The sequence below is a fragment of the Ahaetulla prasina genome, chromosome 1, assembly GCF_028640845.1.
Source record: "Ahaetulla prasina isolate Xishuangbanna chromosome 1, ASM2864084v1, whole genome shotgun sequence".
NCBI classification, from domain to species: Eukaryota; Metazoa; Chordata; class Lepidosauria; order Squamata; family Colubridae; genus Ahaetulla; species Ahaetulla prasina.
The window spans coordinates 37,074,191-37,089,296 of NC_080539.1; the positions used below are offsets into that span (position 1 = coordinate 37,074,191).

The 15,106-nt window shown below is 38.9% G+C and overlaps 1 protein-coding gene across 4 annotated transcripts in view; it reads right to left on the reverse strand.

Moving 5' to 3' along the window:
• PAPOLG (poly(A) polymerase gamma) overlaps nucleotides 1-15,106 on the reverse strand; it is a 39,532-nt gene that overhangs the window by 7,879 nt on the left and 16,547 nt on the right. For 3 of the 4 annotated variants that reach the window (XR_009152892.1, XM_058164872.1, XM_058164871.1), the window contains 7 exons: nucleotides 14,833-14,971; nucleotides 14,533-14,605; nucleotides 13,732-13,852; nucleotides 12,451-12,535; nucleotides 11,139-11,192; nucleotides 2,948-3,067; nucleotides 819-928 (listed from right to left, as the gene is read on the reverse strand). Coding sequence is in view for 3 of the 4 variants with exons in the window: in XM_058164872.1 (XP_058020855.1) it covers nucleotides 819-928; nucleotides 2,948-3,067; nucleotides 11,139-11,192; nucleotides 12,451-12,535; nucleotides 13,732-13,852; nucleotides 14,533-14,605; nucleotides 14,833-14,971 (702 nt within the window). In the remaining variant the exon portion in view is untranslated. Of the gene's footprint in view, nucleotides 1-818; nucleotides 929-2,947; nucleotides 3,068-11,138; nucleotides 11,193-12,450; nucleotides 12,536-13,731; nucleotides 13,853-14,532; nucleotides 14,606-14,828; nucleotides 14,972-15,106 lie in introns of those variants that run through there. The other variant, XM_058164873.1, reaches the window with a different exon arrangement.

The window sequence follows — 15,106 nt, forward strand, 5'->3', positions numbered from 1 at the left end:
AATACAAACCTAAGTTGCATACAGCAATGTTCAGCTTTCAAAAATAGCTTCTGCAGCATTTTCTAGGCTGACTACATTTCACAAGGCACTTTTCATCTCTAAATAAAAACCTCATACATTTTGAAAAGTGAGCCTATTTTTCTTCCTCTGGGGAAGGACAAGTCCTAATTGGACTTGTGTGAACATGTATCCAGGGGAGTCTATTGTAAAACTCCTATTTAATTCTAATGGCAAAACAACTACAGAATCTAATTAAATTCCAAGAACACTGCTTGGAAAGATAAATGCTTCACCACAACATAGTTAAGAGAAATTCCCATTGATTATACTGAACTTTTCACTACTGCCAATAATTCCAAGGCTTTAGGGAGCAGATTTCTCTAAAAGCGGATTCAATACAGATAAAATGATGTGATTAAAAAGTGAGCAAAGCATGTGTTCTTTTGCAATCAAGAAATCAGGATAATATCAGTCCAATAGAATTTAAAGGAATTTTAAAAATAGTAAATCTTTGCAAAAAACTACATACTTAAAGGAGAAATTTACTTCAGCACAACTTATGCTTCATTTTCAAAACTTCTCTGTGGCCATATTGGTGTATTGTTGTAAGCCGCCCACAGTCGTTTAGGTGTGATGGGAGGTATACAAATTAGGATGTAAATATTCCTTTTCTCATTTTTATAAGCCACATCGTTATGGATGACATTTCACTTGGCTGCCAAGATGTCAGAGACACTAATGTACACTAAAGTGAGGTATCCATCTAAAATAATATTGGTCTACTCAGAAAAAGGACTTTTAAGGGGGAAAAAGTTTACCTGTATCTGTGAATGACTGGATATCATAGGTTAAGTCAATGCTTACACTCTCTGTGTTCTCCAGTTTCTTAAAAATTATTCCCAGAAACCACATTGATACATAATCACTTCTAGAGGGAGAGATAAAAAACAACATATTATCAAATGCTCCAATGCTAGAAGTGTTGTGAGTAAGATCTAACTTATATGTTACAAAGAAATTACAGATTTTATAATGGAGAAGAGTTTTAACTTTTATTATTCTAATGAAAAGAAAACAATGTGTTGGGACCTATGGACTTTATGGAGTGCTCAGCTGGGCTGGACATGCATACCAACTGCATACACATATTCCTACATGCCCACATTTACAAAAATTCACACATAACTGGACAAGAAAGAGAGAGAGAGAAAACTCAGGCATAAAATCTCTCACTCTCACCCATAGTATGCTCACTGGAAAAAAGATGAATATTCCCCATCTCACTTTTAATCTAATTAGGTCAATGGCGAGAGAAGGTTTTCCCAAAATCTGCCATTTCACATTTATTCTTTCTCTACTTGTTTCCTTGCTTTCACACTATTAATTTTCTGGAAGGCCCTGCTTCTATAAGGCATAAATAAAGATGGAGCTCACACCCTTCACATGCTCTCCTGGAAGCTCTGGTGTCTGCACTGGGAGGTCTTCCTTGACTTGGAGTTAGCAGGAACAGAGCTTTCAAAAAATTTGCACAGCAGCTGCACCACAGAGAAGTCTGGAGAACCTCACACTAAATACCCTCAAGGATTGAATGAGGCTGAATGAAGTTGAATGCTGTAGTTTCCATACTCCTTTGGCACTTACTGGGGGAACCAGGAATATAATCAACCAGGAAGAAGCTGAAGTATTTTCTCATCAGATTCTACTGCAAAACAGTCTGTCTGCCCCTATCCTTACCTGGCTAGGTAGATACAAGAAGAGGGAAATGTGCAAAGGCAAGTTCAAAGTAAGCAACTTTATTCACATCAGTTAGTCCTTCCCTCCAAATACTTTCCTCCATGCTTTTATTCCTTTAGGCCATGTGCATTTATAAACCCAATACTTATTTACATTCTAATCCCATTGAATTATGACAAAAATGAGCAATATTAGATATTTTAAAAAATCCAAACTCCCTTTGAGTCATACTTTATTAGGCAATTCAAGATTATAAAACATGTACATTTTCCAGTCACTAGGAATTATCATTAGGAATTATGGTTTAAAAGAAAATAGAGAGAAATAGTATGTGTCACTGTTATTAAAGCTAATTCTGTGTTAATTAATAAAAGTAGGTATGGCTCCTTTTCCGAGGGTGCGCTGGCCTCTTGAGTTCTGGAGGGCCTCTACCCTAGTAGTCCTTCAGGAAGCCTATGAAAACACCATTTTAGGCAAAGATCAAAGGGAGCCCAAGCAAATGTAAATGTAAAGTAAGTTGGAGGTTTTGGTGTTATGGTTTGGCAATATGGTGTTGCTTGGGCTTCAGTTGATTTTATTTCTTCTCTTTTTAATGAATATCATTGTGAACTGCCTAGGGTTTTTGTGTATAAGATAGGCAGCCATATCAGTTTTATATAGAAACAAAACAAATAGATAACTGAAAGTGTGCTTGGGTGAATCTAGGGCTCCCTCAAAGTTTTCTGAGAAGAATGACTAAAACTATTTGACCCAAAGGTGCTTTTCAAAAGGCAACTGAACTTTCTTCAGAACTGAAGAAGCTTCTTGGATGAGAAGCTAAACGTCTTCAAGTAAAAAACAAAACAAAACCCAAAGAAAGTCCAGTTGCCTTTTAAAAAGTACCTTTAGGACAACCATGACCTGGATGACTAAGAATATGCATAGATATAAAATTATTTGACAAAATATAAAATCCAACAGTTAACAATGGTGTACCTTAAAGGCTTCGAATCAATTGTGACACAAATCACCTTTATGTTACAAAAGACTAAATGTGTCTCTCATATAAGCAACCTTATCATGTGCCTCCCATATTTTCGCACTGCTTTGTCTCGTTATCCAAAGAAACAACTGAGGATGGAAAGACAGTCAAGCCATACAAAGCTTTCTAACTAGCAGTGTTAGCTTCTCTTTAAAAGCAGACATCAATACAATAGCATTGACATTAACTCACTCTTTGTACTGATCCCTGTTCCCACTGAAGGACTGTGGATTTACATGGACGAGAGTAATAAATTCATTTCTCTCCAAGTGTCCAACAAGCACACGGATTTTAGACTCCACCAAGCCAACCCTACAGAGAGAAAATCAGCCTTGGTTAGCAATGTGTCAGAATGCCAAACCAACTACCTTTCGAAATATGGCACCATGCAATTTGAAGGCACAATGCATGAAACACAAGAACGAGAGAGAGAGATTTAATATTGGAAAATATTGGTTTTTTCCCAGCACTTATAATTCCTTACATCCACAGGATGAATGCTTGCTTATTTCAGAAATAAAAATATCCATTACAAGTTTGAAACACACAAAAATAAAAACCAGTAAATTAAAAAGCACCAGATAATTAGCACAACAAAACGCTCAGTGTCATATAGCAACTATATTTAAATTAGACTTGGGGAAAAACACTGATACTGATTTAGGGGATAACATCATCTCCTTTTTTTAAAGGATTAAGTTTAGATATTGTCCATCAGAGTCAAAGTAGTCTTTGGATCCACACTGCATTTCTTCAGGTTGAGATCATAATACATAATAGAATAGAATAGAATAAAAATTTTTATTGGCCAAATGTGATTGGACACACAAGGAATTTGTCTTTGGTGCATATGCTCTCAGTGTACATAAAAAGCCAAGATACAGTCGTCAAGAATCATAAGGTAAACATTTATTGATAGTCATAGGGTACAAATAAGCAATCAAATCATACTAGGAAACAATCAATATAAATCGTAAGGATACAAGCAGCAAAATCAACCGGAGCTAATCTGATAATCCTCTTGGGCTACAAAATATACAGCTTCTGAAAGGGTTTAAATATTTACAAATACTGCAAATCACTTGGAATATAAAGAACAGAAAAATTATCTACTTTTCCAAATAGCTTTTGTATTTTTCACTTTTTAATATTCATAAACAATAAATGCATATATTATATCCATTATATAATGCATATAATAAAATTAGCAAACTGTAGAAAATTCTTTTATTGATAATTGCTCTAAGGTCATTTGATCTTAATATGCATGTACTATTCCCCGCTTCCAGAGAGCTGTAAGTGGAACTTAAAAGCTGTTTTTCATTTTTAAAGGGTATCAGGAATCAGGTTACAACACAGTACTTGATCTTTTCCCATAAGAACCAAACTGAGTATGTTAAACTCTTCCTCAAATGATCCATTGAGGATCATGATCTCAGTGAGCCTTGCTGTCCCTTTATTTTTTTCAGTATTTTCAGTTTAAATTTCCCACATGCACTAAAGCTTGTTTAAAATCTATGTTGTGCATTTTCCTTTGTTAATGTATTTTATTTTATACTTTATTTTATTATCCATCTATCCATCCATCCTACTAAACTGTCCATCTCAGACAAATAATAATAATAATAATAATAATAATAATAATAATAATAATAATAATAATAATAATAATAATAATAATAATAATAATAATAATATCAGAGTTGGAAGGGACCTTGGAGGTCTTCTAGTCCAACCCCCTGCCCAGGCAGGAAACCCTACACAGAAGTGATTCTGGGCAGTGAACAATAATAAAACAATTAAAAACAATTACAGTATAGTATAATGTTAAAGATGTGTGCCAGCTAAATAAAAATGTTATCATAAATGTCAATATAATCAGGAAATTTGGGGCTCTAAATCCTTCACATACTTTGAGCCCCAAACCATGACATAAAGCCAGGTCTTCCAAGGTCTATTGAAGGACAACAGGTTGGGGTCATCCTCAACTCTGAAGGGAGAAAATTCCAGGAACAGGAACATTTTTATGTTGCTTTTATGCTTTCACAATGAGAACAAGAAAATGTAAGAGGGCAACTCTAGATTATTAACTACAGCAAGACCTTTGACTAAAAAGTTCATGCCAGAATGTGGAACTCATGGTGTGTCAGAACAGCTGATTATTCTTCTGAGGAACATTGACAATTAACAAGAAGCTACTATGAGTAGTGATAGTACTACTACTTTGGAATAGTACTAATAGTACTACTTTGGAAATATAGCATCTCAGTATTTGGAAGGAAGTAAAACAAGGATGAATATTGTCTAACTATCTCAACAAATACAAGAATGACAAGATTCTAAAGATGACAACTGGAATGAAAACTGGAAGCTGAAATTCTTGACAGTCTGAGATACATAGACAAACAAGCTTGTAAGCTGAATGTAAAGAGCTGTCATGAAACGAAAAATGTGGATTTGTGCTAATTATTAAAATGACAGTGTCAACTAGCATTAGTGAATTTACAATTAAAAATGAAGAAGTGATTGGGGTACATAATTCTATTTTCTTTGACTTAAAAATTAAGATGGATATTTTTAACCCAAAAATAAAAAGGATGTTAATTGCAGGATGCACTGTGTTAAACAAGATCAGGAAGGATTATGATACTCTTAAAATCAAGATCAGAATATTTAAAGCAAGGTTCTTCTCAGTGGTGACGCATATTTGTGAAAGCTGAACACTGAAAAAAAGTTCACACCTTAGAATCCTAAACCTGCAGATGTTGACTAAGAATGACTTGGACAAGGGGATAGATGGGGAACTCATCAAATTTGCAGATGACACCAAGCTGGCAGGAATAGCCAACACTCCAGAAGATAGGCTCAAGTTACAGAAGGCTCTTGACAGACTTGAACATTGGGCGCTATCTAACAAAATGAAATTCAACAGTGAAAAAAAGTAAGGTTCTACATTTAGGCAAAAAACTAAAACAAAATGCAGAGGTACCGTATATGTGGTACCTTGCTCAATAGTAGTACCTGTGAGAGGGATCTTGGAGTCCTAGTGGACAACCATTTAGATATGAGCCAGCAGTGTGCAGCAGCTGCCAAAAAAGCCAACACAATTCTGGGCTGCATAAACAGAGGGATAGAATCAAGATCACGTGAAGTGTTAATACCACTTTATAATGCCTTGGTAAGGCCACACTTGGAATATTGCATTCAGTTTTGGTAGCCACGATGTAAAAAGGATGTTGAGACTCTAGAAAGTGCAGAGAAGAGCAACGAAGATGATTAGGGGACTGGAGGCTAAAACATATGAAGAACGGTTGCAGGAACTCGGTATGCCTAAGGACTAGGGGAGACATGATAGCAGTGTTCCAATATCTCAGGGGTTGCCACAAAGAAGAGGGAGTCAAACTATTCTCCAAAGCACCTGAGGATAGAACAAGCAGCAATGGGTGGAAACTAATCAAGGAGAGAAGCAACTTAGAACTAAGGAGAAATTTCCTGACAGTTAGAACAATTAATAAGTGGAATGACTTGCCTGCAGAAGTTGTGAATGCTCCAACTCTGGAAATTTTTAAGAAAATGTTGGATAACCATCTGTCTGAGATGGTGTAGGGTTTCCTGCCTGGGCAGGGGGTTGGACTAGAAGGCCTCCAAGGTCCCTTCCAACTCTGTTGTTATTATTATTATTAATGTTGGTATCTGGACCCATTAAAGCAAAAATAAATGCCAGGGACATAGGAAGCAGGATTTTATTGCTCTGTCATAATTTTTCCGATAAGATTCAGGATGAATGAATTGAATCAACAAATAAAGAGCACTTACACCTTGAAAAGTTCAAAGAATCCATTAAGTTGAACCATAACAATCTGCCAGCAGGAACAAAGACAGGCAGAGCTACAAGAGTTGACTGTTATCAGTCCACTGTTTGATCACTAGAGAATTCCAGGTGGCAGCTTGAAAGAGTCCAAATGCAGAGCAAGGGTGACAGGAATGCAGGTCAAGTTTTTCCAGTAGGTGACTTTTTTTCCAATGGAGTTGTTATATAGTCCCAGTGTTAATGTGGCTGGATTAACAATGTTATCATCCTATCCTCTCAAGGAGGCATGCTATAATATTTGCCTTTCCTCAGTCCTTTGCAACTACCACTTGTTCTTGAGGGAGGCATCCTACCAGAACCTGGCACCTGGGAACCTGGGCACCTGGGTCTCCCTTGTTAAAGCTCATTGTGTCTTAAAACTGCTGTAGGTGCTAATTACTTTTTGATCCCTCAAGCTGCTGGTCTGTCTCTTTAGTTTCTGACTCAGGGATTCAGACAAGACCAGAATAACCACAGACAGCAAGAGGAATCAATTAGTCCATCCTGGATTAATTAACCATTATTTACTCCCTTGAGATTATGTATAAACAGAAAGTTATATTTGAGGCATGCAATGTGAATATACAATAGACTATTAAAAACAACTATTTTGATTAAAGAGAAGAGGAGAATGAATAAAGAGGATGTGATGGCACAGTGGTTAGAGTGCAGTACTGCAGGCTACTTCTGCTGCCTTCCGGCTGCCTGCAATTTGGCAGTTCGAATCTCACCAGGCTCAAGGTTGACTCAGCCTTTCATCCTTCTGAGGTGGGTAAAATGAGGACCCAGAGCATTGGAGGCAATATGCTGACTGTGTAAACTGCTTAGAGAGGGCTGTAAAGCACTTTGAAGCAGTATATAAGTCTAAGTGCTATTGCTATTGCTATAATCAGATCAGAGATGTCATTGGAATGCCTTTGGAAGAATTATGGGTTCTCACTGGTGACAATCAAAATGGAGACATTTGTGCTAGTCACCAGGATCATTGGGGGCGAGTCGTTGGTGCCCATGGAGAGGGTGCGCAACTTAGGCGTCCTCCTGGATGCACGGCTGTCTCTTGAAGATCATTTGACTGCCGTCGCCAGGGGGGCTTTTTATCAGGTTCACCTGATCCGCCAGTTGCGTCCCTTTCTGGATCGGGTTTCCCTACGCACAGTCACCCATGCCCTCATTACATCTCGCCTGGACTACTGCAATGCTCTCTACATGGGGCTCCCCTTGAAGAGCACCCGGAAGCTCCAACTGGTCCAGAATGCGGCCGCACGGGTGATAGAGGGAGCACCTCGTGGCTCCCATATAACACCTCTCCTGCGCGGGCTGTACTGGCTTCCGGTGGCCTTTCGGGTGCAATTCAAGGTGTTGGTTACCATCTTTAAAGCGCTCCATGGCTTAGGACCGGGCTATCTACGGGACCGCCTACTGCCACAAACAGCCTCCCACCGACCTGTGCGCTCCCACAGGGAGGGCCTCCTTGGGGTGCCAAGGGGGTGAAACAATGTTGACTGGCGACCCCCAGGGGTAGGGCCTTCTCTGTGGGAGCTCCTGCCCTCTGGAATGAGCTGCCTCCAGGGCTTTGCCAATTCCCTGACTTTCGGACCTTCCGCCGTGAGTTGAAGACTCTTTTATTCCATCGAGCTGGGCTAGCCTGAATAAATAATTTTAAATGGGGTTTTAGTTTTTTGTATTACTTAGTTTTTAATATTTTTGGCCACTATTTATACAAATTTTAGTCTGTTTTTAACTTGTATTTATTGTATTTTTTAATTGGCTGTGAACCACCCTGAGTCCTTTGGGAGAAGGGCGGTATACAAATGCAATTATAAAATAAAATAAAATAAATAAATCATAGCCCAGCAAAAAAACAACTATCTCTATTCAAACCTGTTCTCCAATTGTTTGTATTTGTTTATTGGAACCTAAATTTTATTATGGGACATGTAACAATTCTGATTTTTTTTATGCAGACTGTGCTTATAGACTAGGAAAAGCCATAGTTTTATTTATTTATTTATTTATTTATTTGATTTTTATACCGCCCTTCTCTCGAAGGACTCAGGGCGGTGTACAGGCAAAAATAAAACAGGTAATACAATGTACAATTTAAAATGCAAATTAAAAAACTTATTTTAAAACTGGCCTGAAAAGTTAAAATATATAAAAAACTAAAACCCCATTTAAAATTAATTAATAGAAAAATTTAAAATTGATAAAATTCAATTCAAGCCAGCCCCGCGCGAATGAAAAGATGTGTCTTCAGTTCGCGACGGAATGTCCGAAGGTCAGGTATTTGGCGTTAACCCGGGGGAAGCTCGTTCCAGAGTGTGGGAGCCCCCACAGAGAAGGCCCTTCCCCTGGGGGCCGCCAGCCGACATTGTTTGGCGGACGGCACCCTGAGAAGTCCCTCTCTATGAGAGCGTACGGGTCGGTGGGAGGCATGTGGTAACAGCAGGCGGTCCCGTAAGTACCCAGGCCCTAAGCCATGGAGCTCTTTAAAGGTCGTAACCAAAACCTTAAAGTGCACTCGAAAGGCCACAGGTAGCCAGTGCAGTCTGCGCAGGAGCGGTGTTACGTGGGAGCTACTCGTAGCTCCCTCTATCACCGGCGCAGCTGCATTCTGGACTAACTGAAGCCTCCGAGTGCACTTCAAGGGGAGCCCCATGTAGAGAGCATTACAATAATCCAAGCGAGAGGTAACGAGCGCATAAGTGACTGTGCACAAGGCATCCCGATCAAGGAAGGGGCGCAACTGCCGAACCAGGCGAACCTGGTGGAAGGCCCTCCTGGAGACGGCCGTCAGATGATCTTCAAACGACAGCCGTTCATCCAGGAGGACACCTAAGTTGCGCACCCTATCCTTTGGGGCCAGTAACTCGCCTCCAACAGCCAGCCGCGGCTGCAGCTGACTGAATCGGGATGCCGGCATCCACAGCCACTCCGTCTTGGAGGGATTAAGCTTGAGCCTGTTTCTCCCCATCCAGACCCGTACGGCTTCCAAACACTGGCCCAGGGTGGAAAAGTACAGCTGGGTGTCATCCGCGTACTGCTGGTATCTCACCCCGAAGCCACTGATGATCTCACCCAACGGCTTCATGTAGATTTTGAACAGAAGGGGCAAGAGAATCGACCCCTGCGGCACCCCACAAGTGAGGCACCTCGCGGTCGACCTCTGCCCCCCTGTCAACACCGTCTGCGACCGGTCGGAGAGATAGGAGGAGAACCACCGATACACGGTGCCTCCCACTCCCAATCCCCCCAACCGGCGCAGCAAGATACCATGGTCGATGGTATCAAAAGCCGCTGAGAGGTCTAATAGGACCAGGGCAGAGGAATAACCCCTGTCCCTGGCCCTCCAGAGATCATCCACCAATGCGACCAAAGCTGTCTCCGTGCTGTATCCGGGTCGGAAGCCGGACTGGAACGGGTCTAGATAGATATCTTCATCCAGGTATTGGGGTAGCTGTCGCGCCACAGCACTCTCTACAACCTTCGCAACAAAGCGAAGGTTGGAGACTGGACGATAATTACCCAATATAGCTGGGTCCAGGAAGGGCTTCTTGAGGAGGGGTCTCACCACCGCCTCTTTCAAGGTGGCAGGGAAAACCCCTTCCAACAAAGAAGCGTTGATAATCCTCTGGAGCCAGCCTCGTGTCACCTCCTGAGTGGCCAGTACCAGCCAGGAAGGGCACGGTTCCAGTAAACATGTCGTGGCGTGAAGCCTCCCCAACAACCTGTCCACGTCCTTGGGAGCCACAGGGTCAAACTCATCCCAAACAGACTCGACAAGACGTGCCTCCTCTCCCTCGCTTGGATCATCCCAATTTCGGTCCAGACCGTCCCGGAGCTGAGCGATTTTATCGTATAGATAACCACTAAACTCCTCGGCTCGTCCCTGCAAAGGGTCATCCCGCACCTCCTGATGGTTAAATAAATCATAACTATACATAGTACGCCAATCCATGAATTATGAACCATAATGGATAGTTTCAATGTATTAAGCCAAAGCAAGCAAACCACATTATGACTTATATAATCATAAGACAGATAGTGTGGTTTGAAATTGGACTGACCTGATATTAGACAGGAATTGCACGATGGATGGACCTACAACTGGGTACATCCTGCAACTCTCTTGATGTGGTTGTGTGCAGAGAATTTAGCACTGAGAATTTTAGCTTTTTAAAAATGTTTTTATCCCTTCATGCATGTAGACACATCTGAAATTATGTGGTTAAAGCTTGTCAAAATATAGAAGTCAGAGCAACTGGTTAAATAAATTGAAATCTCAAAATAACCTGAGTAACTTGCAAAACAATTATACAGAACAGATGAGTTTATGTTGATTTTTCTGCTCATACATTGTAAATAATATTACCATATTATTAATTTGGATGCTTGAATCTAAGTTGATTTGGAAAATACATCTTACTGTTCCTAATGAAGACTCTGAGGGAAAGACATTTTTCCCCAATTCCTTTTTGAAATGCTTTCGATTTTAAAATTAGGTTTATTATCAGTATTTAAAAATAGGCTTACCATTCCAAATGATGTTCTTCAGTTGAAGAAACAGCAGTCAATACAATATAGTGCCTGGAAAAATAGAGAACTAAAATTTGATATATTTAATAGTTTTAGTTTTAAAATCTTCAATTCTTATTAACTTTATTTATAACACTGTCTCTTCTAAAATCTTCCCTAACCTTGAAGTATATTGATGTGCTTCTCCAACATTAATTTTCCCTCATGTGTAAGGCTAAGGAGGCTTTGCCATCATTCAAGAGTGGTAGAAAAGCTTGTTTTAAGCAAGAAAGTTAATCAAAAATGGAAACTGGAACAAAAGATACTTGATTGACATAGAGATGAATGCCTAGTACAAATTCATGATTCCCATTACAGGAAATACAGTATAGGGCAGTTGAAACAATTCTTGTTTTAGCCATTATATAATATTGATACCCAAGTGCATGCACATTTCACAACATTTTGGAATAGCTAATTTGACTACAGCAGATCCAAATAATATTTCCAAAAATATTGAAAGTGCTAATTATAATTTATAGAGCTGGACAAAAACGTGGTACTTGGTTACCTAAAGGCCCTCTTTTTTCTACAAGATGGGTTAAATAAATAAGGTATGTTGTTGTCTCTAAAATTCCTGTGCAGTGCCTAACATATTTTGTTGATTTCAAAATATATAAACATAATATAAATCTTCACAATGAAAAAAGAATCTACACATTTTCGAACAGAAAATCAATACATTCTTTTTTGTTTATTGTGTATTAGCAGTCTACTATTGGATTATTCATATTAGCAGGATAATATTTGGCACTCTACTTGAAGAAAGCAGCTTGCTCTATTAGCCAACATGCCACTGTCGCAACCATCCAACACCTGTTACCCAAAGCATTGCCTTACTTTATGTAATGATAAGGCTGGCCTTGGGTGCAGCTGTTTGTAGTTGCATTGCAAGATTAATTAAATTGTTTGGGCGCAGATTATGTTCTCCAACTTTGGTAACATTTGTACCATATCATGGGCTGACTACAGGATAATCCAATACATTACAAAAATAACAAATAAAATTAATAAGGAGTCACTACTGCAAATATATTTCCTAACAATGTTGAATTCCCTACCCTACCCAGCTATCACTAAGCACATTACCACTGCACCCAGATTTGTTTGATCCAACACATTCAAATTAGTCTTAGTTTTTAAAAAATATGCTGTATTTCCATTGTTGTTATTTTAGTATATACTTTTACCTATAAGATGTTTAGGATGCTATAATACAGCATATTTATACTGAAATGTGAATTCTGAAACCTTTGGTGATCTTACATACTTATACTTTTGAAAAAAGTTGGGTCGCTCAAGCAGCTTTGGCCAATCTGACTTTCCTTGAAGGATTTCATCTGTAACTATGAGACCTGTTTAAATATAACATACCTATAGTAAATGCTTTACAATAAACAGTTATAAGTTCAGAAGTGTCAGTTCCACAAAGGCCATTGAGACTAAGAATAATAGTTTAAATCATAACAAAGCTCATCAAGAACTTTCCTTAACCTCCAGTATCCCATTGTTTTTTCTGGTTGTGCCCATTCTAATATTCTTCCCACTGGGGTAGATTATAAATAGTGCCGCATTTTCATCTCAACTTTTTCTATTTTTAGGATTGGCATCCTATCCCTAAACTACACAGGAACACTTTGTATCTTATCTTGGATACTCACTAGTGATAAATGGATGTTATCAGAAATAAGAGATGAATATGAAAAGAGAGAAGGGGAATAATAGTTAACTCCTGCCCAATGCCCATCCACACATCAAGATCAAGACTCCCATTGCCACATTTCTACAATCCTTGAAATAAGAGATGTCTAAAAGAGAGACTTCTCTATGAATTTTTTCTCACCCCATTCTCTTCTGTCCAATGAGCAATTCTGCTGTCATTTTTAAGAAGGCTATTGTTTTCTCTTAAAATGCTATAGAATAAGGATAGGAATAGGACCAAGGAAAATCAACAACAATGACATGAATGCTATTTGCTTGCATCAGTAAAGATACACCTGGGGGGGGGGGAGAAGAAAGAATGAAGTCAATCTTCCTATCCCCACTAATCAATCCCTCCAACCCTAAAAAAATTCAAGGAGAAATTACTCCTCTATCCCAAATAATGCCTTTCTTCCCTAAATTTTGCTGAGGTGAAACAGGGGAAAGGATGTTGGAATAAAGTTTCCCTTATCCTTTTAAGGAATGTCTGCAACAACCAGATACTAATACAGAAATAGCTTCATTCATAGGATAGTTTTATCTATTTTTCTATGGCTATTTATCATTAGTTGCTTTTGCAAGTTGCATAGATTCATTTCAACTGAAGTGGTATTATAATAAATAGAAAAATAAATGAAACTTATCACTAGACACCCATCTTTGCAAAAATAACAATATTGGTCAATGAAAATGCATTCCTACTAGATTGCAGATGAACAAAAATGATCCAGGGCACTTTTTTGTATCCATTCATAAGAGGAAAACAAAACTCTTCAAACAGATTATCCAGCAAATAATAAACTGTTCTTACTCTGATATGCAAAACATAGAGGCAATGGAGATGGCTTACCGTATTTGAATTCTTCCACCATGATTGCTCGGGTTGATGTGGACACATTATAAGTGGAGTTCTGCTGTGGATAGGCTGGAGTGATAATGGGCATTAGATGATACCGGTCAGCTGGATTTACCTGTCACAGATAAATGGGTGATTCCATGAAGAACTAAGTTTCAAAATATGAACCAAAAATCTCACCAATCACCAATTCACCAGCTGGCCTTTGGAAAACCAAATATAAATATAAGTCTTAACCTCAATTTGACACAGGGGAATATAATATCAATCTCTCTTACAGTAACTATTGTCATTATACCAAAGATAATCCAGGCAATCTATTTTATGCATGTCCAGAAAGTGCTTTATAGCTGCAAACTAAAGTTTAGCATTCAATATAAAATACAGAAGAAACACCTTCACTTCTCAGGGAATATCCTTTCTCTACTCAGAATAGATAAATGCAAAGCAGCACAATAAGTCTAAAGCAATTTTAAAAAATAGCTCAGAATAGAGTATGAATCAAGGACACGGCATAACCACAACATTGATTACAAAGCATATTACACAACAATATCACAATGCCCTGCATGTATTTTGTCTTGAAATGAGACAGGGATGTTCAGTTTAGAAGTGGACTTTGTTCCAAACATTAGCTGTTATTCTCTGTGAACATTTCCTCTCCTCCCATGTTGCCCCACACAACTCAAAGACCCTCACAGAACATATAATTTCTTAGAAGAGGAATGGATACTGCAAAACCCTCCATCAAGAATTGTTACTTGTTGCCATCTCAAAGTGGTGTGCTTTACAAACCCTGGGGTCCCAGACAGGCAAGTTGAGATTGCTCTCTTCAGGTTGTTTCAGCAAGACAGGATTGGGCCATTCCCTGCAAGTAAGAGAGATAAGTGGTAATTCTGCACAGTTAAGTTTCTTTCATTCTTTTCGAACACATACACTGTATATGGCCTCAGAATAGCTTAGTGTAATATTTTGTTAGTCTGCAATATAACCTGCATTGCTTACACAGTAGAGGCCCAATACATTTATCAAAAGTTGCTTTGGATAGTGGGATGGGTTGTCTATTCATTTACTAAATAAGTACATAAATCTTACCACTTTGAAAAAATTAAGAAGAATCTGTGAACAAGGGTTGATGCCAAAGCATTTGGGTACAGCTGACAGGTCCTTGCCACTAGCATGGCCCAAGAAACACCACCAAGGAATCCCAGCATATTGGAATAAATTCCACGCCCTAAAAGTAGATATTTGGCACTCAGATGTGACTCAGTATTTCAAACAGTCTCATTCATTACATGAATCAAACAACACATAGCACAGTCCAGTTTATAGATTCTGGAGCGAGAGAGGTTGTCATGGATCTGCACCT